At 33.7% G+C, this 27926-nt stretch overlaps 1 protein-coding gene across 1 annotated transcript; it reads left to right on the top strand.

Annotated features, from left to right (window-relative positions):
- The first annotated feature begins 3209 nt into the window (after positions 1-3209).
- Positions 3210-7291, top strand: LOC149565619 (uncharacterized). Its single transcript, XM_089817170.1, has 2 exons — positions 3210-6430; positions 6550-7291. Exons 1-2 carry the CDS (start codon positions 3220-3222, stop codon positions 7050-7052), a joined length of 3714 nt encoding a protein of 1237 aa, XP_089673296.1. The 5' UTR covers positions 3210-3219; the 3' UTR covers positions 7053-7291.
- Positions 7292-27926: the final 20635 nt, after the last annotated feature.

Below are 27926 nucleotides of genomic sequence, written 5' to 3'. Positions count from 1 at the left end.
AATAATGTAGAAGAAAAAAGATAACTACTTAAAGAGTTGATAATACCATACATAACTTGATGGACATCATTTCTATTTCTATTTTCTAATTTTTATAAGGCTAGGAATTGCACCTTGGTGTGCAACAGGTATGCTGATGATATGTGAAAATTCAATTTAGAATTTTGTTCCCTATATTTGGTAAACAATTGTGTAGTACCCGATGTCAATTGGTAGATAAATTAAGTGTTGTTTGTGCAACAAATGTCCCATTAGAGAAATGATATAAGCTTCAAAAGGATTAAGAATCAACAAACATAAATTCATAACAAATTAAAGTACAACCTTTGAATCATGGTGAAGGAGAGGGATATGTAAGGGTGGGGTCAAGGGGGTGGGGGAGGGGATGGGCGGGGGGAGTGGGGAGGAGTGGGAGAGGGAGGCTAGGAAGAGGAAAAATAGAGAGATTAATGAGGGTGGGGAGGGAAAAAAGATAGAGACTTATTTAGAAAGTACCTAAGTAGGAGTTTGATATTTGATATTATAAAACTTATTCATACTCCCAAACAAAAGCTTGAAAAAATTAGGCAACTCTTAATATAGTTCTCTAAAGATTCCCTTTCTCACTTGTGTCAATTGGTATTTTCAAATTCTACATTCTGATCCACTCATATGGCTTACTTCTCTACTACTACTATGAATCTTTATTTGTTGGATCTAGTAGTAGATCTTTCTTCTCCTAGTGGTGATTCTTCTTGACCTATTGTTGATCAAGGAAACAATGCCTTATGATGCTATTGTTCATTGTCATTCCTTTGGGAAAACTAGTGCTAGAATGTGGATATTATTTCCATAATTAAAGCTTAATCCGTACTATGTTTTGATTCTAGCTCTCTTCGTAATTTGTATCATTAGACTCGAGACTTGGTACTCTTTAGTTAAGAATAAGATGAAGCTTTACCCTTCTACCAAAGATTTTTTAATGGTGGTTCCTGTTCTTCATTTCTAATATGAGGGTAAGGTTTCCTTATCCTCCACTTTAGTTCTGGTGTAATGAAGCCTTCAGTAATACTTAAGGTGTACTCTATGACTAATGTCTTTCAAAAGATCTATTTAGTGAAGTCATTCCATAGGTTAAAAATAGATTTTGGTATCTGTTATATATTATATGCAAATACTAGCTTTATAGTATTCATTACATATGCTGATTAGTTCAGATTCCTTCACTACCGATGAACCAATTAAATCCCATGTTAATGGATGACACAGAATCTCCTTCTGAGGAGATCACCCACTCAATATCGTTCCTCTTTCTACAGCTCTACATTCAAACCCTTGAGGCATTGAATCTGAAACCCTGTATTGAACTTCATCCAATCCTTCATCTAAGTATCTTGGTGAACGCAGTACCCACAAAAATGGGTGAAGAGTGGCCTCTAATCCTAAAGCTATCTCCACTTTAAGCTTCTCAAATAGAAAATATTCACATTTAAAGGGTACATGAACAACAGAACCAAGCTTTTGGTTCTTCAACCATTTCAGACAATCTCAATTTGCATAACAGGGTATGGAAGAGGCAGAAGAACACCCACAGGAACCAGTAGACTTCCTGTGACACGCTGCAAATAGTAAATAAATTTTGCCTCCGACTCATGCCAAGTTTTAATGGCCAAGGCAGAGCAATCATAATAACAATCAATCAATAGATCAATGTATATTTCTCTACTTTAGTATGTGAATGTGTAGATGGGTAGCAAAGCCGTCACTGCAATCTATAAATTTGTAGGTGAAGTAAAGGGGAAATCAGAAATAAGAGGACTGTCCTAATATTTTTGTTGGGGCATTTCATTCTGTGGCTTTTAGTGCAGTAAAAGATGCTTTAAATGCTTCAACTCCGATGACGTGCACAACTGTGTTTTATTTCTGATGCTGTAATGTCGTGAAGAATTTTATCTAATTTCCTTCCGAGTTGTTGATAATATTTCCTAGCTACTTGAGGGCCTTCGAGAGTCTTTGACTTGTCGAATCCCTCCCAAATATGGACAACACTGCTAAAATTATTTCATACAGATTATTTCACTAAAAACAATTCTAATTTTGATAAGTAGGAGATAATTTCCAAAGCAAGTCAAATTGTGATATTGCTATCAGGATTTAACTATGTGATTTTGAGTCAAACTCATTGACCCATGTTTCATGAGTAGTGATTCAACTTGAATCCATCTCTCATGAGAATAAATGGAACACTTAGCACTCATTGGCTCTAAGTGATGCTCACAGGGGTGAAGCACCGGAACTTCCCAGGAGGTCACCCATCCCAGTACTACTCCAGCCTGAGCGCACTTAACTACAGAGTTTCCTCTATGGTTAAAACCAAAGCTTGCAGCCCGATTTGCAACTCTAATCTTATTCCATACAAATTAAATTAAATCCAATGGAAGACCAGATAAATTATGTATGGATTACTCGAGCAATAGGTGTGAACGAGGAGATCACAAGAAGAGTACAATGGAGTAGTAGTAAAATGACTTTGGAAGGTTTGTCAAATCTGACCAGTCCTAAATGTCGCACATTAAGAAAGAAATTAAGCTTGAAATAATAAGTCAACTTGACTATTTAACATTTTTTCTTTAGAAATCAAGTCTTAATGTGTGATATTTAAGGAATGGGGTCAAGAGTTAAAATCAAATCTTAATTGGAATGGGGTCAAGAATTAAAATCAAATCTTAATGTGTGATATTTAAGCATTGGATCAAGTTCTTCTGGATAGATATAAAGATAGAAATGGAAAATTGCAGAACACTCGTGACTAGTTTAACTGAAATTGTAGCTACCAATGGTAGAGGAACATTCAGCCAATGAAATTTTGGAAAATTCTGACTGTCCAGATCAATCTGATCGTCTTGCACTGCCTATTGAAGGCTCCTGACCATTGATTTCAAAAGTTAATCCAATCATTTTATACATGACACGCCTTCTGCGTAATAATTGACCACGTATTTTACAATATTTGTAAGCGGCTTTAATAAATTGACTATCGAACAATATTTTATAGTGGTCATATTCAACTTTGAAATCTGTGGACACATATATGTTGACCTGTTATATTTCCACATACGTTATAAATATCAGTTTCTTTTTAAATAATATAGTATTTCAAAACTCTGAATAGGAAACTGAAGAAAAATAGACCTGTACCCAGAACAGATAGACAATTTTGCAATTGCAGGTGGAGTAATAATGCTTTCAGAAATGAAATCCATGAAATCTAAAGGTCAGTTCATTATCGCACTCATCTTTACTTCTTTTAGCTCTGTTACAGTTTCGTCCAATCAGATTGATGCAGAAGCTCTGCTTGAATTAAAAAGTTATGTGAAAATGGATCCAACTCATTCTTTGTCCAACTGGGTAAATAGAAACAATGTTTGCAACTGGACTGGAATAACTTGCAATGGAAATCAAAGGGTGGTGAGTCTTGTTCTCAAATACAGGGGATTGTTGGGTACAATACCCCCTCACATGGGCAATTTGTCTTCTCTCACGATGATCGACCTCTCTCATAATTATTTCTCTGCCCACATTCCCCATAAGCTTGGGAAGCTACAAAAGTTGCAGTTCATTAGGCTCTACGAGAACAGCTTGCAAGGTCCAATTCCCCATACTCTCTCTGCCTGCACAAATCTTGTAGAGCTCCGATTAAACAATAATCTGTTGAGCGGAAACATTCCAGCAGAGTTGAGTTCCTTGCATTACCTGAAGAATCTCAACGTTTCCTCCAATAAATTGAGTGGTATAATCCCTCATGGTCTAGCAAATTGCAGTGCGCTCAAAAGACTAGATCTTGGGCGTAATCTTTTAACAGGCACTATCCCCAGTTCATTGAGCAACTGCACAAAATTGCATGTATTGTCTTTGCCAGACAATTCACTTGAAGGACCAATTCCATCCGAGATATTCACAGCGTTGACCACATTGCAATATCTGTCTCTGCGTTTCACCAAACTCAACGGAAGCATCTCCATGGAGGTTGGCAAACTGTGGAGACCGAGGAAGATTTGGTTTCATGAAAATTTTCTGACAGGCAGCATTCCAATGGCACTGGGGAACTGTTCATCACTGGAAACCCTGGATTTGTCTTCCAATTCCTTGCATGGCACCGTTCCACCAGAATTAGGTTCACTAAATCGACTGCAAGAACTGTACCTCACTAATAATAGCATTGGAGGATCAATTGATTTTGTCATGAACTATACTGAATTGCGGATATTGTCGCTAGGGGGAAACATGTTTGAAGGTACAATTCCGCAGGCTATAGGCTATCAGTTACCCAAATTGCGAAATCTGGAATTATTGTACAATCAGTTTAGCGGCAGAATCCCTGAATCTGTAGGAAATTTTTCCGAACTCATTTTTCTCTCACTAGGTGTTAACAGATTCGAGGGAGTTATTTTTCCATTTCTTTTAAACTGTACAGAATTGAAGTGGCTTCAACTGGCACTAAATAGGTTCGAAGGCACCATTCCTGCAGATATTGGCCTGAAGCTCCCCAACTTACTAGAATTTCGGGTGGGAGGTAATCAATTTAGTGGGCGAATCCCAAAGTCTCTAGGAAATTGTTCTCAGCTCTCAATTCTTGATATCGCGCACAATCAGCTGAGCGGTGTGGTGCCTCAAGAATTGGGAATGCTCAGTGCTCTGCGGATACTTTACCTTGAATCTAATAGCCTGTCAAATGGACACTGTGCTACATTTTGTGTATTAGGTATACTCTCTAACTGCTCCATCCTTGAGGTGCTGAGTCTTGCTGAAAACAATTTTAGTGGGACTTTGTCTAGCGGCATAGGAAACCTCTCTCCCGGGCTATCACAGTTGTCCTTGGATTACAACAACATCATTGGTAGTATACCAGAAGAGATTGGTAACCTTACCGGATTGACCAGTTTCACTATCAGTAATAACAGAGTATCTGGGCAGGTTCCAAGTGCATTAGGCCGTCTGAAGAATATACAGCAGTTGGATTTAAGCTCCAACAAATTGGAAGGAGCCATTCCATCGGAGGTTATGATGCTATCAAACCTGGAATATCTATTTCTTCAGCGAAATCAAATCTCTGAAATGATTCCTTCAAATTTGGGCGGTCTGCAACAGCTGAGGGGTATTGACTTGAGTCAGAACGAGCTCACAGGAAGGATACCGGATGCCATTGGGCAATGTTTTCGCCTGGAGAGGATTGACCTCTCATACAATAGCCTCGTGGGAAATATCCCTATGGAGATTTCAAGCCTCCATTCCTTGGCATTTGATCTCAATTTTTCACACAATTCATTAACTGGAAGATTGCCTTCGTTGGGAAAGATGCAACAGATTCAAGCCATAGATATCTCAGCTAATGAACTGTCAGGACCAATCCCCGGCGATATTGGCAGTTGCTCGGCATTGCAATATCTAAACTTGGCCGAAAATAAATTGGAGGGTAGGGTGCCTAAATCAATAGGGCAGCTTAAGAGCCTTGAAAGCATTGATATATCTTTCAATGAGTTGTCTGGGCCAGTGCCACTTTCTATTGCAAATCTCACCATGCTCCGGCATTTAAATTTCTCATTCAACAACTTGAATGGATCAGTTCCAAATCAAGGAGCTTTCAAAAACCTAACTGCAACATCATTTTTGGCAAATCCGGCATTATGTGCAGCCTCGGGCTGGTTGAATTTACCAAATTGCACAAGCTTTGACAAAAGTCATGATGCATTAAATAAGAACATTGTCTTGGTTGCTTCAATTAGCGCATTCTTTGTACTGTGCTGTACTCTGGGGGCCTTTTACGCTTTCCACAGAATAATTAAGAGGACCGAATTTACAAACAGTTTGGTGGGGGAAGGTTTCATGCAAATTTCTAGCCAGGAACTTTACACTGCAACCCAAGGATTTAGTGACGCCAATTTACTAGGCAAGGGTAGTTTTGGGTCTGTTTACAAAGGGCTCTTGTCTGATAACAGGGTAGTGGCTGTTAAGTTATTCGATCAGGACCCTCAAAATTCATACAAGCATTTCGTTAGGGAATGCACGGTATTGAGAAATATCAGGCACCGCAATCTTGTGAAAGTCTTGTTCTCTGCCTCTGCCGGAGATATCAGGGCTTTGATAATGGAATTCATGTCACAGGGGAGCCTAGAACAACACCTCCACATGGATGAAACTCCGTGTAACTTAAGTTCGAAGATGAGAGTGAATATTGCACTTGATGTTGCGCACGGGATGGCATATTTACACCACGATTGTTCTCCCCCTGTCGTTCACTGCGACTTGAAGCCTTCAAATGTGTTAATTGATGAAAGCATGACAGCCCATGTGGCTGATTTCGGCATTTCTCGCCTGTTGACATCCCCTGTTTCAGCAAGTAGCACTGGCAGCACATCCAGACTGAAGGGAACAGTAGGCTACCTTGCTCCAGGTAAACACCCAAACTTCACATTTTTTGACAATTGAAGTGTTTGTCTTGGCAAGTTTGTTTCTTCCTCATATAAAACTTTGTCTTCTCCATGACAAAATGACATTTTTTTATGTTAACAGAGTATGGATTGGGAGGACAAGTGAGCACGAAGGGAGATGTTTACAGCTTCGGGATACTCATCCTCGAAATTATGACTAAGAAGAGGCCCACTGATGAAATGTTTAGTGGAGACAACACATTGCCGAGATGGGTGAGAAGAGCATTCCCAGAGGCAGTGGAGGAAGTGGTGGACAGAGAGCTGCTGGTTGATCGAAGAAGTGTAGGTGAGTCAAGCAGTAGTAGTAATGTTGCAGATATGGAAACTACTGGGGAAGAAGTGGCATCATCTGAGCAATATAGAAGAAATTGGTTGGTAAGTATGATAGGAATAGGAGTGAGGTGCACGAGTGAAAATCCAGGGGAAAGGCCAACAATGAGAGAGGTGGAGGGAGTGCTGGAGAAGATGGTGCATGGCAGGGAATATGGAAACTTGGAAGTGCAGTCATCAGTCCAAAATTTGTTGAGTGCAGACAATAGAGAGCGCCATTCGAATAGCAGCTCAGATGAAAGTGGGGGTAGTTAAGTACAGATTATCATTCAGTGAGTTACTTTCTCATGCATATAAAACTGAAAAATCGGTTTCATCTTCACAGAACTGTTAAAGAAACTTTACAAAATAGGTATTTTATTTTGGTTTGGGAACACTATATTGATTTCGGCTTCCTTTAAGGACGCTATCTATTTAAATAGTTTATTAAGTATAAACTGTGATAAAATATTGAATTTTTTTAAGACGGAGTGCTTCCAAGCTCTTTCAGTTCAGTGTTTATTTATCATTCTAATGCACTATGTTATGAAACTTTTTATTCACATTTTTTGTGTAGTTTTTAATAGGCCATGTTTATTCACTTTCAAAGGTAAAATTTAAAATCTTGTTATGTGCAATATTACTGTTCTCTCTTATTTAAAAAAGGGAAAATATCAAGTTTGAAAAAAGAAAGTGAACTTTAATTATTTGTAAATCAAGTATTAGTATGTGATGTTGAAGCCTCTCTCAATATCAGTATATTGATTAGAAGAGTAGGGTAGTAAATATAAGGCAAATATAATATTAGTCAAAGAAAGAGATCTGTTGCTTTATTTCTTCTACATATTGTTCTGCTTCTTCGAACCTAATCCAAAAGATATCATATAAAGTATGTGAACAGAGCCACCATTAGAACACCTTAATGAGGAGATAATGATCATAGAGGAAGCCTCCTATTAAGGAGATAATTATTGTCATGTTTTCTTTTCACAAATGTTGAAACACCATACACACTGCAATTGTGAAATATGTCTCTCAACCATTTCAACCATTGTAGAGTAAACAATGCAGCAATGCTTCAATCAATCACCGACTACTTGACCCCATATAAGTTAACTTCACTTTGTCTCTATTTATTTTATTGTTTTGGTAGAGGTGACACTTGCCAGGGGTATTAAACCACACTCTAGTTGATCATGAAGACATACTTTTTCTCCAACACTTAGTGGCTGGTTAATACCTCTAATATATGTTGGCAATGTTAGAAAAGTATAGGGTTAAGCTATTTATCTTTGATTGGGGGTAAATTTGAGGGTTGTAGGTACAAAATCTTTCTCATATTACATTTAGTACAAATGGTTAAAGGTTAAAGATGCATTGGTAGATGATGAATTTCAAACACATGATCATGTGAATTAGTGTTAAGAAGAGGCAATGGATCTCAAAGTGTTGGAGGCAATGGCACAAGGAATTAGATGCACAATATTAGGAAATGTCACTCACACAAAATGTAAGGTTAGGATTAGAAATTGGGATGATGCTTGTATGTGTTGATAGTTAGAAATCAAGAGGATGCTTATACGTGTTGATAGATAGAAACTGAGAGGATTCTTATTTACATTGATAGTTGACACTAGTTGATTAGCACTAATGGACAAGTCATGAAGTTTATATATTAGTTAGATAAGTTAGGTTGGTGGAAGCTCCAAACCATAAGTAATTCTTCCATTGAACACACCTTTTGGAAGGTTTGTTCTATTTATATAATACAAATTATTTGTTTTTTTATTGTTGATGCATTTTTAAAAAAAAAAATTAAGAATATTTATTGGACATTATATTTTAAAATGTTGATGTTTGTTATATGAACAATGTTATTTGTATATTAGTAATTTATGTCCTTGATTTTTTGACTTTGTATAGTTATCTAAATGATTAAAAATATATGATATTATAAATGGTTGTTTGATATTTTAAAATTGAATAGAATATACCACACACACACACACACACACACACATATAACACTTTAAATATAATTTCTATGATTATTTTCTTTTCTTTTCATCCTAGATTAGATATTTAGACCAATTCCATGTTATATTGTAGATCTCATTATATTCTAGTATTTAGATTTTCACATGCAAGTACTTTACACATGACATATTTAATCCATGATTGTGAACCCATGTGAGTCCATTTGACAATTTTTTGTATATTGCTACGTTGAACTATGCAAAGATGAAGCCCAAGATTGTTTCAAAATTTTTTTGTTTGTCATTTTCCTTTTCTTCCCATGCTTTACTTTTATTATAATTTTATTTTTTTTACAATTGCCACGATATGTGTTGGGAGGATGAATTACTATGTAAGGGATATTTTTAGAGCGTTGAGATGTTCATCCCTCAAGTGGTAACTAAGAAAACATAGTCACAACATGTTTTATAAAGATAATACATAATTAGCTAACTAAACACTAAAAGTACAAGATCTAGTTCAAATTTCAACATCAAATTCCATTTAAATACAAATGGAAAACAATTAAATACAATTTTAAATTAAGTTTAAATTTAAGTTAAGTTTTAATTTTAAATTAAGTTTTTCATTTAAATAAATTTAAATTTAAGTTACATTTGGTGAGGAATATTGTTTGGAAATCCAAATTGGTTAATTTTATGTATTTGGTTTAGTATCATGGCTGAGAGAGTGAATCTAACCCAAGACTAATGTTTTAAATTTAATTTGTTTTAAAATTTAGAAGCCTATAGCCTACTTTTCTTGGGTTCATTCTTTTGGCATGATAATTCTATATTGGAATGACCAAGCTAATTTAAGCGATTGAAGATTTTGTGCAAAACTTGTCTCCCTAGCCACCTTGGATTTCAATATAATGGTGAAAAAATATAGTAAAATAAAAATTTCTTGAGAATGAGTGTGTAAATTAATTAGTTGCAAATTTTTTAAAGATCTATAAGTATATAAGATAGATAACCACTATAAGAAGAGGAATTCTTCAAATCCCTTAAATAAGAGATTTTTTTAAAAATATCTTTTGAATTACTGTAACTTTTACAAGATGTCCAGCTATACCTAGATGGTAATCATATTCAAAATTTGAAAATTTCTTTCAAACATGTAATTTTAACTATCCAGTCATTTTTAAGTAATATGTATATGTTAAAGATATGAGAAAAGATAAACTATTTTGTAATTAACATATTAGTGGATCATTAGTTGTAATTTTGTTATTTTTTGTACATTTATACATTCTTGATGTTATATTCACTTTTTAAGTAGGAGCTAGTTTTATTGGTCTTGCAATGCCTTTTGGAATGTCACATTTATGCACATTTTGGGACCCTTGAAACAACCTCAAACATTTTGTTAGTTCATAATTATTTTTTATTAAAGGTAAAATAGGTTTTAAAGGGCACACTTAAATCCATTTACAAAATGTTGTCTAACAAAGTAAACATTAACACAAAGAAAAATGAAAGCTTACAATGAGCCACTAACAATGTAACAACAGCTAGGTATTAAACACCAAGTCATAAACCAAAATATAAGAGATGAATCATCAAGAATGATCAAGGTCAATCAACCCAAATCTAGAGCACATAGACTTGATAGGTTTCTTAAAAACTTTTCATTGAGCCTTCATCCATCTTACCACATGATAGATTCATCCTTTGCATTCTCCTGCTAGATACTATATTTTTCAACTAATTATTCATTCTCATTATCCTCAAATCTTTGAGATTTCATACTAGATCCTAACAAAGATCCAAGGAGCATTTTCTCCTCAACCCAATCAAGCTCCTAATTTTCCATTTCATATCATTTGATTTTACCCATCGTCTTCTTCATCATCATCAAAACCCATATTCATTGTATATGTGGGAGGAATTTTATTCATGACATTTCCACGAATGTAGGAGGAAACACCTGGATTGTCTCTTTCCATGTAGGATAAAACACACGTCATTTTCAGTGAAAGATGCTAGGATTTGATTTTACATAATCAAATTTATCTTCATCAAATTATTTGTCAAGCTAATACTTTGAAATTTTTTCAAAATAATATCCTTATTCAAGATGCTTATAAATTTTCTCACTAAAATACTCCATGACATATATTAACTAAAACACCCCCTTAAGTGGTTCTTCTCATTATTGGATTTGGTAGTACATGCCAATTGTTTTGATGAAATTTCTTTAATAAGACATTTTGTGATAATATACCCTATAATTTTGCCTTAAAATGAGGTCTCACATGGCATTTCATTGATAACATGTAAAACCTTCCCAAACCTTTTTTTGTTTCTATTTTTATTGAATCTAAAAATGCTAAAGCCATTCATAAACATCATTATTTTATTTATTTTCCTCTTCTTATTTTATCAATCTAGACTATTATTTTATTATATTTAAGGATACATATCTTATCTATGTATATACATATTTGGGTGGATTATCTTTATTTACCCTTTACACATTGGAAGTCTTTGACATCAATCCCAATGCAACTAGGATTCTTACAATTATTAACTAGTGTATTAAAGAGAACAAGATACACATAAATCACTACTCATGAAACTCAGGTAAATGAATTTGACTCAACAACTACACATTTAAATCCTAATAGCAATAGGGTATGTGTAGGATCATGGTCAACCAAACTATGGCCTTAAGTGACAGCGGAAACCAACAAATCAGGGTTATGTTAACTTGACACATCATTTTTAAGTAGTTATGGGCTCTATATCAAAAAGTTGTAAGAAAAGAATCTGTAGGAAATTGAATGCAGTTTCTAAACTAGTAGGCCTTATCTGGAGAAAAAATTATTTGATTTGTCATAATGAATTTTAATGTAGTATGACAAAAATTTTAAGGCAAAAATAAAAAGTAGGTGTATGTCTGACCACCTTAATCAAAATAAAATGATAATATTTTTAAATATAATTATAGATATAAATATTAGACTCATGCTTGGATGTGACGCATATTTTTGGGTATTTTTATTCCAAATAAATAATTAAATATAAATTTTCTACTATAACTTTTCCAAAATTAAAAAACTCTCATGTCTGACCACCTTAACTAATTGAAAACTTTACAAAATTAATTTATTTTTTCTTACACTAGCTGAAGCATAGAATGTGATGCAACTTTTGGATTTCAAAACTGTTATACTATTTGAAAGTTATAGTTATTTTTCAATCAGTATGTTAATCAACAATTTATAGACATCTTCATTAAAAATTAATCTAATAAATACTTATCGAACTCAAAATTTGATAGCAATTATATCGATGGAATCTTGAGAGTGTTATGAAAAAACCATTTTTGTTTCATTGAATTTTGATGAAAAAATATTGTTAGATGACTACTTGAAGTTTGAATGTCAGTGAAACCTATCTCAAACATGTTTTTTGAGTTGACCAAAGAGGTTTGGTAAATAACAAGCCAAATTAGTGCAAATTTTTTATTCAAAAATTGATTGGCCAACTTTTGGAGGGAAATCAAAATTTGAGAAGTGTTGGCAATCAATGATCATTATTATTATTGACTATTATTATTTTATATGATTATTATTATTATATATAGTAATATTATATTACTATTATTATTATTAAATATAATATAGTAATATATATGATTATTATGTTAATCTTAGATTGTTTTTCACATATGAGTGATAATACACTTAAGTCATTTGCTTAGTTCATACTGAACAAGTAATGTATGTTGAGCATAAGAATTCAAATAGTGTATGCCAAGCAAATTATATAGTGTATGTAGAGTAAGTAGTAAGTGTTGAGTCACTCAAGTGTCAAGTAATAGTGGACGCCAATTGATCAATGGATGTTAAGTCATTCAGAGACTGAGTTACAGCATTGAAGATACTGTAGATGTCGAGCATCAGACACTTCAAGTACCAAGTAAGACAGTTTTGACATAGTTGTTTGTAATGACACAAACTACTATGTAAACCATATTTTTAGTTGAATTTAAGATTATTTTACAATTCTACAAAATATATTTGAAGGAAAATTGAGAATCCCTCTACAATACATGCAACCAATCAGTTAAAGGGATGTTTTAAACAACAAAATGGGTGAACCACAATCGTTGATTCATACCTAACCCTAAGTCACCTAAGTCTTCATAAGGAGGACATAACCTAAATACTGTAAGTGTGGAAGGAGCAAAGAGAGAAGTTTGCATGCACAAATAGAGCATTCATGGTGGCTAAGGAGTTGAAAGTGAATTGTGAAAGAGAAGAGCATTGCATCATCAGTTAGAGAAAAACAAAGGAAAGAGATTAAATGATGAAGGGTGCTCCCCTTAAAACCATGAACTTGTAATGTCCCTACTTGCAAGGGCTTATAATATTGTCCTATTTCTTTTCCAAGGAATCAAATTAAAAGATTGTTGTTGCATTATATAATCAAAGATAATTCTTCATATATTTTCATATCCTATATATTACATTGTATGTATAGGCTAGGTCATTCAGGGATTGGACAAGGAGACCGCATTAAAGGCTTGACAGGACCTTGGTCCTCACCTTTCAAATGAGTGTTTTCCATCCCTCACCATGCCTAGGTGCTATACCATACCTTAGTCCTCGAACATTGTGGTGGGGTCTCATAGCTTGATAAACCTAAGCCCAAGAGTCAATATATTCCCCTCTTGCCTTAGGACTTAGCCCCACCCTCTTATCCACCTAGTTCTTACTGATTATCATAATCTTGAGATCTTTCTTGAATCATTATCTCTTCTTAATTAATCACATCAATTTAGATGTTTATTTCTTTTATTTAACTATGTTAAATGAAAGAAAATGTTCATTCTTATTACCTTGGTATTTCTATATAATTGTGTTACCTCCTTATTATCATAATTAATATTAAACAACAATTAAAATAACAAATGTTTACCTTACTACCATTTTTTTTTTCCAAGAGTCACAACCTTTCTTAATACAAATCTTTTGAAAAGTCACAACACTTCATAGTTATAATCCTTTTGAAAAGTCACAACACTTCATAACTAAAATCCTTTAGAAAAATTCCAATACTTTATAATCACAATACTTTTGAAGAGTCACAACTATTCATAATTATGACCCTTTCAAAGGTTCACATCCTTTCAATATCATTCATACCTTTTCAAAAAGTAACTTCCTTATTTTCTTCATGATATTACTTTCTTTTTCCATTTTTCCATTTTTGAACTCTCTCTTCTCCTCTTCCTTTTTCTTTCCTTCTCTAAAATAAACTCTCCTCCCTTTTATATCTCAATTTTAAGGAGTCATGTCTATTTGTTAAACCTCTCTTGACTTTTCATTAGATTTAGTTAATTTATATTATTCGATGTTATATTATTTATTTACTTACTTATTTGTGTTTATTATTATTTATTATGAAATTCTATTTAGAAAGGTAACATACTTTCTACAATATTATCTCTTGTATTTTAATTTGTTTCTTTATTTACTTTTTGAAAAATTATTATTATTTATTTATTTAAAATATCATACTAAATATTATTTCATTAATAATATAGATTAAATTATTATTATTTCCTAGTTTTATAAATATAACTTTATTATCATTATTTATTTAATAACATTTTATTATCTAATTATTATTAATATGGGGATATCACAGAACTCATAATAGAAACAAAGAAACAACAACAAATGTGAGAACAAAATATAGATTTACTTATTTGTGCACAAATATGAAATTACATAATTCATAAGTACAAAATGCTAACCCATATGGGCACCTTCATTATAGTAATTTGCAAGACTAAGCTACGAACTACCACCCAGAACTGTTCTAGACAATGTTTAGGCCTTTCTTAAATAGGCAATTTTATGTCGCTCGAAAAGGTTATAGACATTGAAACTTGATACCTAGGGCTGAAGGACCCTAAAAATACATATAGAGTGAGCCAAATACATCTTTGACAATTAATTTAGATATTTTAGGTAGCGCAACTTTGAAAGGCCATACCTCATGAGTTGTTGCTCCAATTGGCTATTATAACCACTTTTCAAAAACTACTAGCTCTTGATCTACAAGCTCAAAACCATGCAAGAGCCATTCCATCGAGTTTTTGGACCTCATCCGGCCACTTTAAGGCCTCCAACAATGAGCCTAGAGACTTTTCTAAAAATATTTCCATTGAAATTATGCAATAACTTCTCTGATACTTAAGTTGGAACAATAAAATTTTTATGGTAGGCTTATAACTTTAAAATGAACCTTCATGTAAAAAATGAGAACATTCTGAGCTCATATGAAAAACTTACTAAAAATAGCAAGTTCCCATAAATAGTAACCACCCTGTCTACTAGTCCTTATTAAAATAGAAAAGATTGAAACTAAAATATTTTTGGGTGATGCAAGATTGCTCTTACACTCAAGATGCTCTTGCATCAGACACTCGGGGTAATTTGAGAAGTGACTCTGTCATGTCTCAGGTGTTTAGAGGAAAACCAAGATGGTGAACCTTCTCCCTTGCTAGCTATTGATGAATCCTCTACTATCCTCCCTTTCCATTTGACTAGGTATTCCTCATAAGTTTTATTCCTTGTACATTTTCCAACATGACTACGTAGCATCTCCTCAATCTCCATTGTAGCTGAACTAGCTATTGGAATACTCCACTACACTTCTGCAACTTTATCTCCATCACCTCCTTCATAATACTCTATCAAATCTGAAATATTCAATTCAACAGGAAACTCCACTTCATAAGCATTTCCAAAATCATGCCTTTTTACTATCTTGCATGGTCCAAATGTTTTCATCTTCAACTTATTATATGTCCCCACTGGAAAACACTCTTTTCTCAAATGAACCATGACTTCATCTCCAATCTAAAATTCCTTATACTTCCTTTTCACATTTTCCTTAGCTTTATACTGTGTATTCATCTTTATGACATGTTTCCTCACCTCCTCATGGATGTTCTTCAAATGTTCAACAAATTCTTCTGCTTCAACACTAATTATCTCTCCTTTATCCAACTATCTCAATTTAGAAGCATTTTGGGGACTACTCCCATATACAATCTGGAATGGTGATTTACCAATGATCCTATTCACAAAATTATTATATGAAAATTCTGCCTATGGTAAAATTAGATCCCATCCTTTTAGCTTGTCTCCAACCAAACATCTCAGCAAGTTTCCCAAATTGTGATTCACAACTTCTATCTATCCATCACACTGTGGATGATATGATGAACTGAACTTCAACTCTGTCTTCAATTTCTTTCACAATGTATGCCAGAAATACCTAACAAATTTGGTATCTCGATTTGAAACTATACTCTTTGGAAGACCATGTAGTCTTACCACTTCTTTGAAAAACAACTCTGCTACATGAACAACATCACTAATCTTCGTGCAAGGAATAAAATGTGCCATCTTTGAAAACTTGTCAACCACCACAAAATTAGAATCATTCCATGGCTAAGTCCTCGATAATCCAAGAATAAATTCCATGCTGACATCCTCCCATGGCTTCTTTGGTACATGTAATGGCTGATACAACCCTATATTTTGCTTCACTCCTTTCACCATCTGACATACTTTGCAACTTTGTACAAACTTCTTCACATCTTATTGCAACTATGCTAGTAATAATTCTCAAGAACTAGAGCAATGGCCTTATCTCTACCAAAATGTCTAGCCAAGCCTCCACTATGCTTCTCCTTGACGAGATTCTCTCTCATTGAACTTCTAGGAATGCACAGTTGGCTTCCTTTAAACAACATACTATCTTGGATCATGAAATCCAGCCACTTTGTCCTATCAAGTGTAACAGGTTCTATACAAGCCTTACATGCTTCACCAAAATCAAGATCATTTGGATACAAAGTACTGAATTCCTTGAACCCAACCACCTCTATTTTCATTTTTGTCAGCAAAAGTTATCTTCTACTAAGAGCATTTGCAACTCTATTAGACTTCCCATTCATGTGCTTCAAAATAAATGTATAACTCTGTAAAAACTCAACCCACTTCAAATGCCTTTGGTTCAATTTTCTTTGACTATTTAAATATTGCAAAGCTTGATGATCAATATACAAAACAAACTCCTTATGAAGAAGATAGTGTCTCCACTTCTTCAATGCTTGAATTATAGCATAAAATTCTTGATCATAAACAAAATATTTTCTTTTGGCATCATTCAATGTTTCACTAAAGTAAGCGATAGGTCTACCTTCTTGGCTCATAACAACTCCTATTGTAGTACCACTAGCATCACAGTCTACTTGAAACACCTTGTTAAAATCAAGAAGTGCTAAAACAAGTTGCTCAGTAACTTTCTATTTCAACAAATTAAAACTCTTGTCTACCCCTATAGTCCACTTAAATTATTTCCTATCCCCTCTCATTATTTTAGTTAGGGGTCCACAAATACTGTTAAAACCTTTTATGAACTTACTGTAAAAATTAGTTAGTCCATGAAAAGATCTTGCCTCTGTCGCACTCCTTGGAGTAGGCCATTCAACAATAACCTTCACTTTCTCTGGGTCCATTTTCAAACCTTCTATTGAGACTACAAATCCTAGGTACACCAACTCTTTCTTTACAAAAATACATTTCTTCAGGTTTATCAACAACTTTTTTTCCCTCAACTTATCAAATACCATGTGAATATGGATCAAATGTTCCTCCAATGTCTTACTAAATATCAAAATATCATTTAAGTAAACAATAACAAACTTACCTAGAAATTCCTTTAGTATCTCATTCATGAGCCTCATGAAAGTGCTCGGTTCATTGGTTAGCCCAAAAGGTATGACTAACCATTCTTACAATCCTTCTTTTATTTTGAAAGTAGTCTTCCACTCATCACCTTCTCTAATGTGAATCTAATCATATCCACTCTTTAGATCTATCTTTGTGAAATACTTAGCTCCACTCAAATAGTCCATAAGATCATCGATCCTTGGCAATGGAAATCTACACGTGTTTACAATCTTATTGATAGTGCGAGAATTTGTGCACATTCTCCACTCTTTATTCTTCTTTGGTATGAATATTGCTGGTACAAGACATGGACTCAGACTCTCTTGAATCAACCCCTTTTGCAACAACTTGTGAACTTGTCTATTCAACCCTTCACTTTCTGCTAGTGTCATTACATTTGCTGCCTTGTTTGGAAAATTGGCTTCTAGAACCAAATCCATCTAGTGACTGATCTTACTTATTGGGGGTAATCCATCAGGTACATTATCTAATACGATATCAGGAAACTCTCCCAACTTACCTCAGACATCGACAGGTACCTCCTCTACTTCTTTACTATCTTTTTGAATTATAGAAAAACACATATGCTCATGCTTCATACCTTTGAGAAACTCTTTTCCATCAACAAAACATATTCTGGGAGCACTACATACCTTTTCTTTCTTTCTTCTTCAATGGCTTCAACTTATTTTTGACTCCATCATTGGTTAGAGTGTAGGTATTTGCTCACCCATCATGTACAACATGCTTGTCAAACTATCATGGCCTACCCAACAACATATGACATATGTCCATAGGTATGATATCACATAGTACCTCATCCTAGTAGCTTCCAATCTTGAACTTCATGGAACACTACTCATTGACCATGACCTTGTGGTCATCTTGCACCCAAGCAATACGGTATGGACGTGAGTGTTTCTATCTCTTCAACTTCAACTTGGTGACCATCATTTTTTAAACTATATTGTCAGTACTTCCACCATTAATGATCACATCACAACACTTATCTTCACATCTACACCTTGTGTGAAACAAGTTCCTTTTTTTATCAGGTTCATTCTCACCACTCAACATGACTCTTCTGTTAACAAGGACTTCTCCTCTTTCATCATCTTCTGAATGTGAGGATCTGACATCTTCATCAACATGTGTAACTTTGGTTTGGCCTTCTGTTCTTTTATTTGTTCTTCCTTGGTGCTAGAAAAATTCAAATAATTTATGCCCTTCTTCTCCTTAGTGTAAACATTTCCCATGGAAGCCTCCTCTTCTAGATCCTTTTCCTCTGCCTCTTCCTCTTTGATCTCTATTGTTTTGATCATGGAAACAATTGGAATTATTTTCCTTTATGTTCTGATTGCTACTTCCAGCCTCATTCTTGTTCTTTTGATCATCATTACGACCTCCTTAAGATTGTCCACTAGATCTTCCATTGTGACCTCTTCCACTATTCTTATTATCAAACTTCTTACTTAGTTTCTCCTCAACTTTTAGGGAAAACTGGTATGCCTCCTCAATACTATTCATTCTAACTAGACTCAGCTTGTCCTGCCTTAATCCATAAAGATAACGAACCACTTTCTCCTTATCAGCTTCTACATGGCCATTTCTAATGAGAACTCAATAGAACTCTTTGGTATCTCTTGAACAGATTTTCCTGCTTGCTTCAACCCTCACATTTTCTTCATCAAATCAAGCTCATAATCCATAGGAATGAATTTTTTCTTTAGTTTAGCTACCATCCATTCCCATCTGGTGATTTTATTCTTTCCCTTTCTATATTTCTCGAACTAAACCTCTTGCCACCAGATCATTGCATGTCCCTTCTATTTTTCCTTCACAAACTTGACCCTATCAAGATCCTCAATATTTTCATACTAAAAGTACTCCTCAATTTCATTGATCCAATCGATCAGCTCCTCTAGGTTAAGATTTTTTGAAAATGTGAGAACTTCAAACTTAGGTCTTTTGCCAATCTTGGAGATGGCCCTAGAAGGCCTCTCTTCTTCTAGGTTTAGAACTGCCTCTACTTCAACATTTTCTTCTACTTCATCCTCAACTTGGCTTTCATCTCTTACAAGAAAATTTATTCTTCTACACATTTATTTTTCCAATGCTTGCATTTGACTTTGGAGGGATAGGAAACCCTCAGATGTAACACCTACATCTCTTCCACTGTGCTCTCTTCATGTAGGCATTTTCATGCTTCCACTAAAATCTTAGTGCAAACTGCCTCACAATCGACGATATATCTACATGCTTAGCACAAACCACAGTCCTGTTACAGATTGCCTCATAGTCAGGGATCTATCCACACACTCAAGAACTCTAGCTCTAATACTCTTTGATGAGGGGTACTCCCCTTAAAACCATGAACTCATATCATAAACAAAGAAACAACAAATGGGAGAACAAAATATGGGCTTCTTATTTGCATTGCAAGTGCAAAATTATAGAATTCACAAGTACAAAATGCTAACCCAAATGGGTGCCTTCATTATAGTAATCTACAAGACTAAGCTATGAACTACCACCCAGAGCTGTTCTAGACAATGTTCGAGCCTTTCTTAAATAAGAAATTTTATGTCACTTAAGAAGGTTGTAGACATTGAAACTTAATACCTAGGGTCGATGGACCCTAACAATACATATAGAGTTGGTCAAATACATATTTGATAATTATTTTAGATATTTCGAGTAGCCCAACTTTGAAAGACCATAACTCATGAACCGTTGCTCCAATTGGCTATTATAACCACTTTTCAGAAATACTAGATCCTGATCAATAGTCACGAAACTATGCAAGTGCCCTTCTATTGAGTTTTTGGACCTCATCTGGGCACTCTAAGGCCTCCAACAATGAGCTTGAAGACTTTTTTGCAAATATTTCTAACAAAAAATTGTAATAACTTCTCGGATACTTAAGCTGGAGCAATGAGATTTTTATGGCAGGCTTATAACTCTAAAATGAACCTTCATGTAGAAAATGAGAACATTCTGAGCTCATATAACAAACTTACTAAAAATAGCAAGTTCTCATAAATAGTAATCACCCTGTCTACTAGACCTTATTAAAATAGAAAAGACTGAAAAAAAAATATTTTTGGGTGATCCAAGATTTCTCTTATACCTAGGATGCTCCTAAATCATTAGAGGACATAATTGATACATCTTATCAAAGAGGATCCAAGATACATGCAAAGAGGTGATCTTCTATCTAGCAGTAGAGTGTTAACCACAAGATCATTGCTGAGGCATTCTAACATGTGAATCAGTTAAATCTCTTAACAAAGTAGTCCTAATAGGTTGTCGTAAATCCTTTAATAGGGTGCTTAATTCATTATAATTTTAATTCCTTTAACCATGAACACTTCTAACAAGGCATCATTTAATAGGGTAAGAACTAAAAATCTTGTAAGCCTTTAACAAGGTAGACCTTTCACTAGGTAGATCATAGTTTATAATCAAACTTTGTAGCCTTCATTGGATACACTTTATTACTACAGTAGTGAAGATTTGTGAGTGTCATCCCCACCCTAGTTTTACCTTCTCATTGGAGGGTTTATGGGTAATCAAATATCTTGTGTCATATATGTGTTGAATGTTATTGTTTTCATGCTATGGATGTACATGCTTAATTTGGTATTTCAAGTTACATGAAAATTGTGAAATGGATGTGTGGTGAATGTTTTAAGGGTTAAAGTTTTGAAGGACTGATTCACCTCCCTCTCAGAGTTTACTTTCCCTATTGTATTTCCAACAATTGGTATGAAAACTTTTTTCTCTAGAAAGGAAAGCTTTGCAGCTTTGAGGAAAGATCTTGAAGATGGAAGTCTACAAGTTGGGAATAGCCATTGAGAACTAGATGATTGAAATACAACTTACACTGCATTAGTTGAATGAAGCAAGAGATGAATTGAAGCTCTCATTAAAGAGAAGGAAATATATAGCTATTGAAGAGAATGATAGACATTACAAAGAGGTAGACACTACTAAATTGTTTGTAGATGGAAACTCAAGTGAATATGATGTCGTAGTTGCAGATTTGATGAAAAGGAATGGTTCCCTAATTGAAGAGGTCAAAAATCTTAAGACAAAACAAGAAGTCCAATTAGTATTGCTATGCGAGGTGACCAAGCAGAAAAAAAGTTGAAGAAGACAAAGTCATGATTGAAGATGAGAAAAGGATATTGACTAGTAGATTGGAAGAGAAGACATCAGAGGTACAAAGGATTGCTAATATGCCACTTGATACAATTAATCAACTAATGATTGCAAGTCATGAATTGAATGGTAAGGACATTGAGATCACAACCCTATAATTATAGAATGAACAACTAAGGAATGATCTTAAAAGAGAGAAAGAATATGCTAAAAGTTTCAACAAACCTAGTGAAGCCATCAAGTACTTTGAGAAGTTGATAAGATCTCCTAGATCTAACAGTGATACTACTAGATTAGGATACATTAGCATTGAGGAATGAGAATCGTTTAAAAGTGGCGAACAAAGGAACAACAAAGGTAGAAACTACAAACCCATTTGTCATAATTGTGAAAACATAGGTCATACAACAAATGTTTGTAGGAGCAACAATACAAATCAAAAGCCTAAGAGGAAATTCATGGGTAACTGTCATAAATGCAACAAGCAAGGACATTAGGCACATGAATGCAAGACCAAGGTCATGAACACATAAAGATTTGAAGGTTACTGCTACAACTGCAAGAAGTATGGACATAGAGCATATGAATGTAGATCCAAGCCTTACTAGTCATCAAACAAGAAAGCCAAGGTAAACCATACTGACAAATCTTATAATTGGGCTTACAATACAAGGTATAGTTGTCATTATTGTTTAAAATATGGACATGTTGCTGAAATTTGCATTAGAACACATTTTAGAAGTGATTATTGTAGATGGTTGAGTCAAACTACATGTTTTAGTTGTTTGAAGGTTGGTCATGTAAGCAAAAATTGTCCAACAAAGTCAAAGGCACCTAGCAGTGGATTCAATAAAGGCAAACGAAAGGTTGATGTTGAGAATGTCAAAGTGGAGATGAATAAGACATGGAAGAAAATTGAAGATTATAACACATCAAGTTTAGATGGGATCACTTCATCTAATGGATCAAGTGATCACACCATCCCCAATTAGGCAATCAAGAGGTATGCATGGGACTGATATTTCAAAGTTCAATTATACATCAATTCTAAGGATTTAGTTATAAAAAGATCATATATGCATGAAGTAAGATGCAAAGTATTGGTTACAACTTAGAAGAAATCTATAAGTTTTCATGTTATTGTCGAGTATGAAAAGTTTCACTATTGTTGTCAAGTGAAAGTTTAGTTGATGCCGAACTATTGAAGGCAATAGTGTTGGTTGAGCTTGTTGTGGATGTTGAGCATGGTAGGAATTACATGGAAGCCAAGTGAGCTAAAATTTCTATTGGAGTTGAGCTTACAGTTGTGTAAGCACTGACAATTTATTATGAAGTTTCGAGGGTTAAATAGTCAATTTTTGACTCATTTAAAATTATTCAAGATTGAAGTGAACACAAAGAGATGAAGGCAAACTAAATTGAAGGATTCAAGCCTTTGTGAATTGGATTCAACCGCTATGTGATGTCCCCATTTTGACATATAATTTAAATAATAAATAAGTATTATATATAAAGTAATATTAATAATAATGTTAAAATGATAATATTTTATAGATAATATTATGTTATAATCATATATATATATATATATATATATATATATATATATATATATATATATATATATATCACATTATTATAGCAATATGAAAGTATAAAATGAATGAAATAATAATCTAATATAATAAATAATAATATTATGATAAAGATATATTTTAATATAAAAATGCTATATTAATAAATATATTATAATATAATAATATATATTTGATATATTATTAAATAATATTCTTAATAAAAGAATTATTAATATAATATACCTTATGATATTAATAAATATAAGTAACCTTATTTTATATATAATTAATATAATTAATAATATAATATAATTATTATTATGAAAGGAGGCGACCCTTTGAAAAATACACACCACACACACACACATATATATAACAAATATCAAACAATGAAAAGCATATCAGATGAAAATATTAAAAAATCTATACAAATTAGAATCAGATTAGAAAATGTCCTTAAAGAAGACATTACAAGTGATATCAGAGCACAATGTCCTGCCAGCCTATGAATGAAAGGAGCAAATATGGCAAAAAGGTGTACAAGACTTTCAGAGTAAAAACATTCTCATTAATAAGTTTTATAATGCCCTCATCTGTTGTTACTTATAGAGTCATATTCAAGCTAAATATAGAGAACTCCTAGCACTAAAAGGAAACCAAAACAAAGTATTGTATGTTTAAAAACCCTCGAGTTTGCATATAGAGAGGAATGGCCAAAAGAAATGAATTTAGAAAAAAGCAAGGATAGACACCCAAATTACATCACGTATTTTGTAAATCTGAAGAAAGATCATAGGCATCTTGGGTGTAAAGAGCCATGATATTTATATAAGAAAATGTCATACAACAGTGAAAGGGAAATTGAGGATAGGAAAGGAAAATGTAAGCAATTTGCATTTCTATTTTGATGACAAAGTATCAGGTGAGAATGTGACGGCCATGGAGGTTGCCAATGCTCCATCCACCAAATCTTCACCCTCTTTCTTCGAATCAGTATTTGTCATTGACGATCTCTTAATGGAAGGTCCCAAACCCACCTCTAAATTGGTGGGCAAAGCTCACGGTCTGTATACTTTGGCTAGTCAAGAGAATTTTCAGCCGTTAATGGCAATCACTTATTTTAGAGTGGAGAATTTTCAGGCGTTAACGGAAGCACGCTATCCATGGTGGGTCATTATGTTGTGTTGAACGAGGTCAAGGAGATGTTGATTGTGGGAGGGAGTGGGAAATTTAGAATGGCCAGAGGATATGCCCTTGCCCACACCTTACCGCTTGGAATGCAATTGCCCAATACAATGTCATCGTCCTTCATTACTATATATCTCTATGTAGATACAGGCTATGGTGACATGAATAGTAAAATACCCTCGAGTGAAGGAACTATTGAATGTTTGACATAATAAAGAGGAATCTGTTTTGTATCTACATTGGCAAATCGCCACATTATTTTTTTGCACACTACAAAGATTGTACGTATGAAGTAGCAACCAAACTGTGCATGGAAATCAATTCTTAAAATGGTAACCTAACTGTCAATGATCAGAGTATTGGATGTTGTTTAATATATAATAAGTCACGTGGTGAGTACGGATAGACCCTGAAATCAATGATGAAGAAACCACAGTATTAAGCAATACATATTACATGGAAGCATTAGCATTCCTCGGAGGTGGTATAATATTGGCATAACAATAATAGCATCCATTATTGTTTTGGCACTACAATTAATACCAAACATCCAATCATAGCAGGACATGATGAATAGATTAAATGTAAGGGAGGACAATTGTTTTGGGGGTCATGGCGTATATAGAACAACATGGACAATAAGAAGAGGGCCAAATTACAAACACAAACATTTATAATTAGAAGCATTGTACCAAATTAAGTCATAGGAATGATATTGGATATTAAAAGAATTTATTTGACCTTATCAAGGTTCTTAATATTCCATGCAGAAACATAGTATTCACGTAAGACATCTGGCCCACTAAATCCTTTCATAAATTGCACACTTAAATTAGATATTGCTACAGACAAGGAAGGGACAAGTGAGAGAATTAGGAGTGAAGGCACTTGTTGAATTAAGGAAAAAGAGGGAGATTAAAAATCACGGATGAGCTTTAAGAAAATGGAAGGACATATTGTAATGAATGTTTGGAGCTTCTATGGATGAAAAGAGCAAGTTGGAACTTAGAAAGAAGTCATCAAATTTTATGCGATGCAAAAGTGTTGAAAGATATAAGAGTGGTAATTTTACATTGCGGTGCAACAATAAATAAATATTAGCTAATATTAATGGAAGATAGTATCGATTAGTATTGTAAATCAATACTAAGGGAGCTATAAATTGATGTGATTAAACTAGATAATTTCTTGTTTTATGTTACATGGAAGAGGACATCAATGATACCCAGTCTTAAGAATCAATGCCAGAGCAAGACTCACGAATCACTTTAGGTCATATTGTCAAAGAATCACACAAGTTGGGAGTGGGACGACATATAAAAGACATCATCAGTTATATCGAAAAAGAAATCAATTGTTATAAGACAAACATCAAGACAGTTGTATTTATTATATGAATCAGAGCTAGAGGACATATTCATATGCAAGATTCAAATCATTATCATGGAGGTCATCAATGTTAGTTCATAAGTCAAAGCCAGTGGCCCACGATAATAATAACTGCTACAAAGAAAATAATATGAAAGGTAAAAATAAGGTATGGTTAAATTTTTCAATTTCTATACATTATTAGATTAAAATTTATTTAATTTCTATTATTAAAATGAAGGATTATGTTATGTTTGTTTATAGTGTATATAAGATGTACATGTATTCATATGAAATTATAAATGTATATAACTAATGGTTCTAAATAATAATATCATTTGATAATTGAAATGATTGTTACAAACATTATTATTAATCAATTAAGTATAAATCTTGATTGACTTGAAATTGCTTTAATAATATGAATTGAAGGTTTAATAAATTATAATGTTGGTCATCTTCCAAGATAAGATAAGGCCTGTGGTGGAATGGGCTAGGTGACACCATTCGAAGGTACTAGGTAAGGTTTGCAATGAGATGGGCATTAGGCTGCATCATTCAAGGGTACTAGGTAAGGCCTACGGTGGAGCAAATACCCCAAGGTACATCATACAAAGGCACTATCTTGGAGATGATGATCGGAGAGAGATAACAATAATAAGGGAGAATAGTGAGGCCCATGATTGGGTAATAGGGCACCCTATTATAGTTTCTCCTCCTATACTTAAGAAATGATGAGTTAATGAAGTACACTTTTGATTGACAATTCACTAAATTAAGACCATAAATACCTTGTAAAGGATTGATATAAGGAAACTCTAAAAGGGAAAATTTATGTGTACTAATGATTTTGTTGTTGCCTTTGTATGAAAATTTGTTTTGTGCTTATGAAGGAACTTGCATATGAATGATTTTGCTTAAGGACAAGCAAATTCAAGAGGGGAGGACTGTGATGTCCCCATTTTGACATATAATTTAAATAATAAATAAGTATTATATATAAAGTAATATTAATAATGATGTTAAAATGATAATATTTTATAGATAATATTATGTTATAATCATACATATATATCACATTATTATAGCACTATGAAAGTATGAAATGAATGAAATAATAATCTAATGTAATAAATAATAATATTATGATAAAGATATATTTTAATAATAAAAATGCTATATTAATAAATGTATTATATATATATATATATGTGTGTGTGTGTGTGTGTGTGTGTGTGTGTGTGTGTGTGTGTTTGATATATTCACTAGTGCATTTTACCCTAATTTTTGACCAAAAATTTTGACTAAGTATTTTAAATGGGTTGGTTGGTTGATTTATAAAGAAAATTTTTTAAATTTTTTTTATAACATGCCCATGTTGGTCGCAATTGCGACCAATTATTTTTGTCACAATTGCGACGCACACTGCAACATAAAACAAAACAAAAAAAGGGGAAAAATATATCACATTTCATTTGGTTTCAAGGGTTCTAGGGTATTCGTGAGAAGTGCGAGTTAATGGTTTCTCTGGAGATTTCATATGGTTTCGCCTACATCAATCCAAGGGTACTTCAACTCCTTCACTTCCAACATTTCGCTCGCATGAGGGCAGAGATTTTCAAGGGGGGTTCCGGAAGAGAGGACTCGGCATTGTAATAGGTAAAAGTATGTCCTATTTAAATATTTTCTTTTGGACTAAACATTGGGATATGTCAATAATCTTATTCAAGTCTTATTTAAAGATTATGAGGATACATTCGAGGAAACTTGCATTTTAGAAATTGTTGGGCATTTGGTTGCTTGCATCAGCTTTGAAAACTCCTGGCCCTTTGCCCATGAGGATAAAATGAGGGTTTTTTGTTGCTTGTACCATTTGAGTAGAATATGATTTATCTACTCAAGAGGAAACTGTGGCTAGTGAGAAGTCAAATGCCCCTAATATACACTTGAGTTATCCCATCCAAATAACCTTTACACGCTTCAATTTGTCATTGATCATCAGCGATACTTTTGGACATTGTAGAGGCGCCGCTGTTTATTAGAAGATTTAGATGGCCACAATTTAAATGTTTG

The sequence above is a fragment of the Cupressus sempervirens genome, chromosome 3 (genome assembly GCF_028749045.1).
Source record: "Cupressus sempervirens isolate cs-2001-9-10 chromosome 3, ASM2874904v1, whole genome shotgun sequence".
In the NCBI taxonomy this organism is placed as follows: Eukaryota; Viridiplantae; Streptophyta; class Pinopsida; order Cupressales; family Cupressaceae; genus Cupressus; species Cupressus sempervirens.
This window is presented reverse-complemented; position numbering and strand designations above follow the sequence as displayed.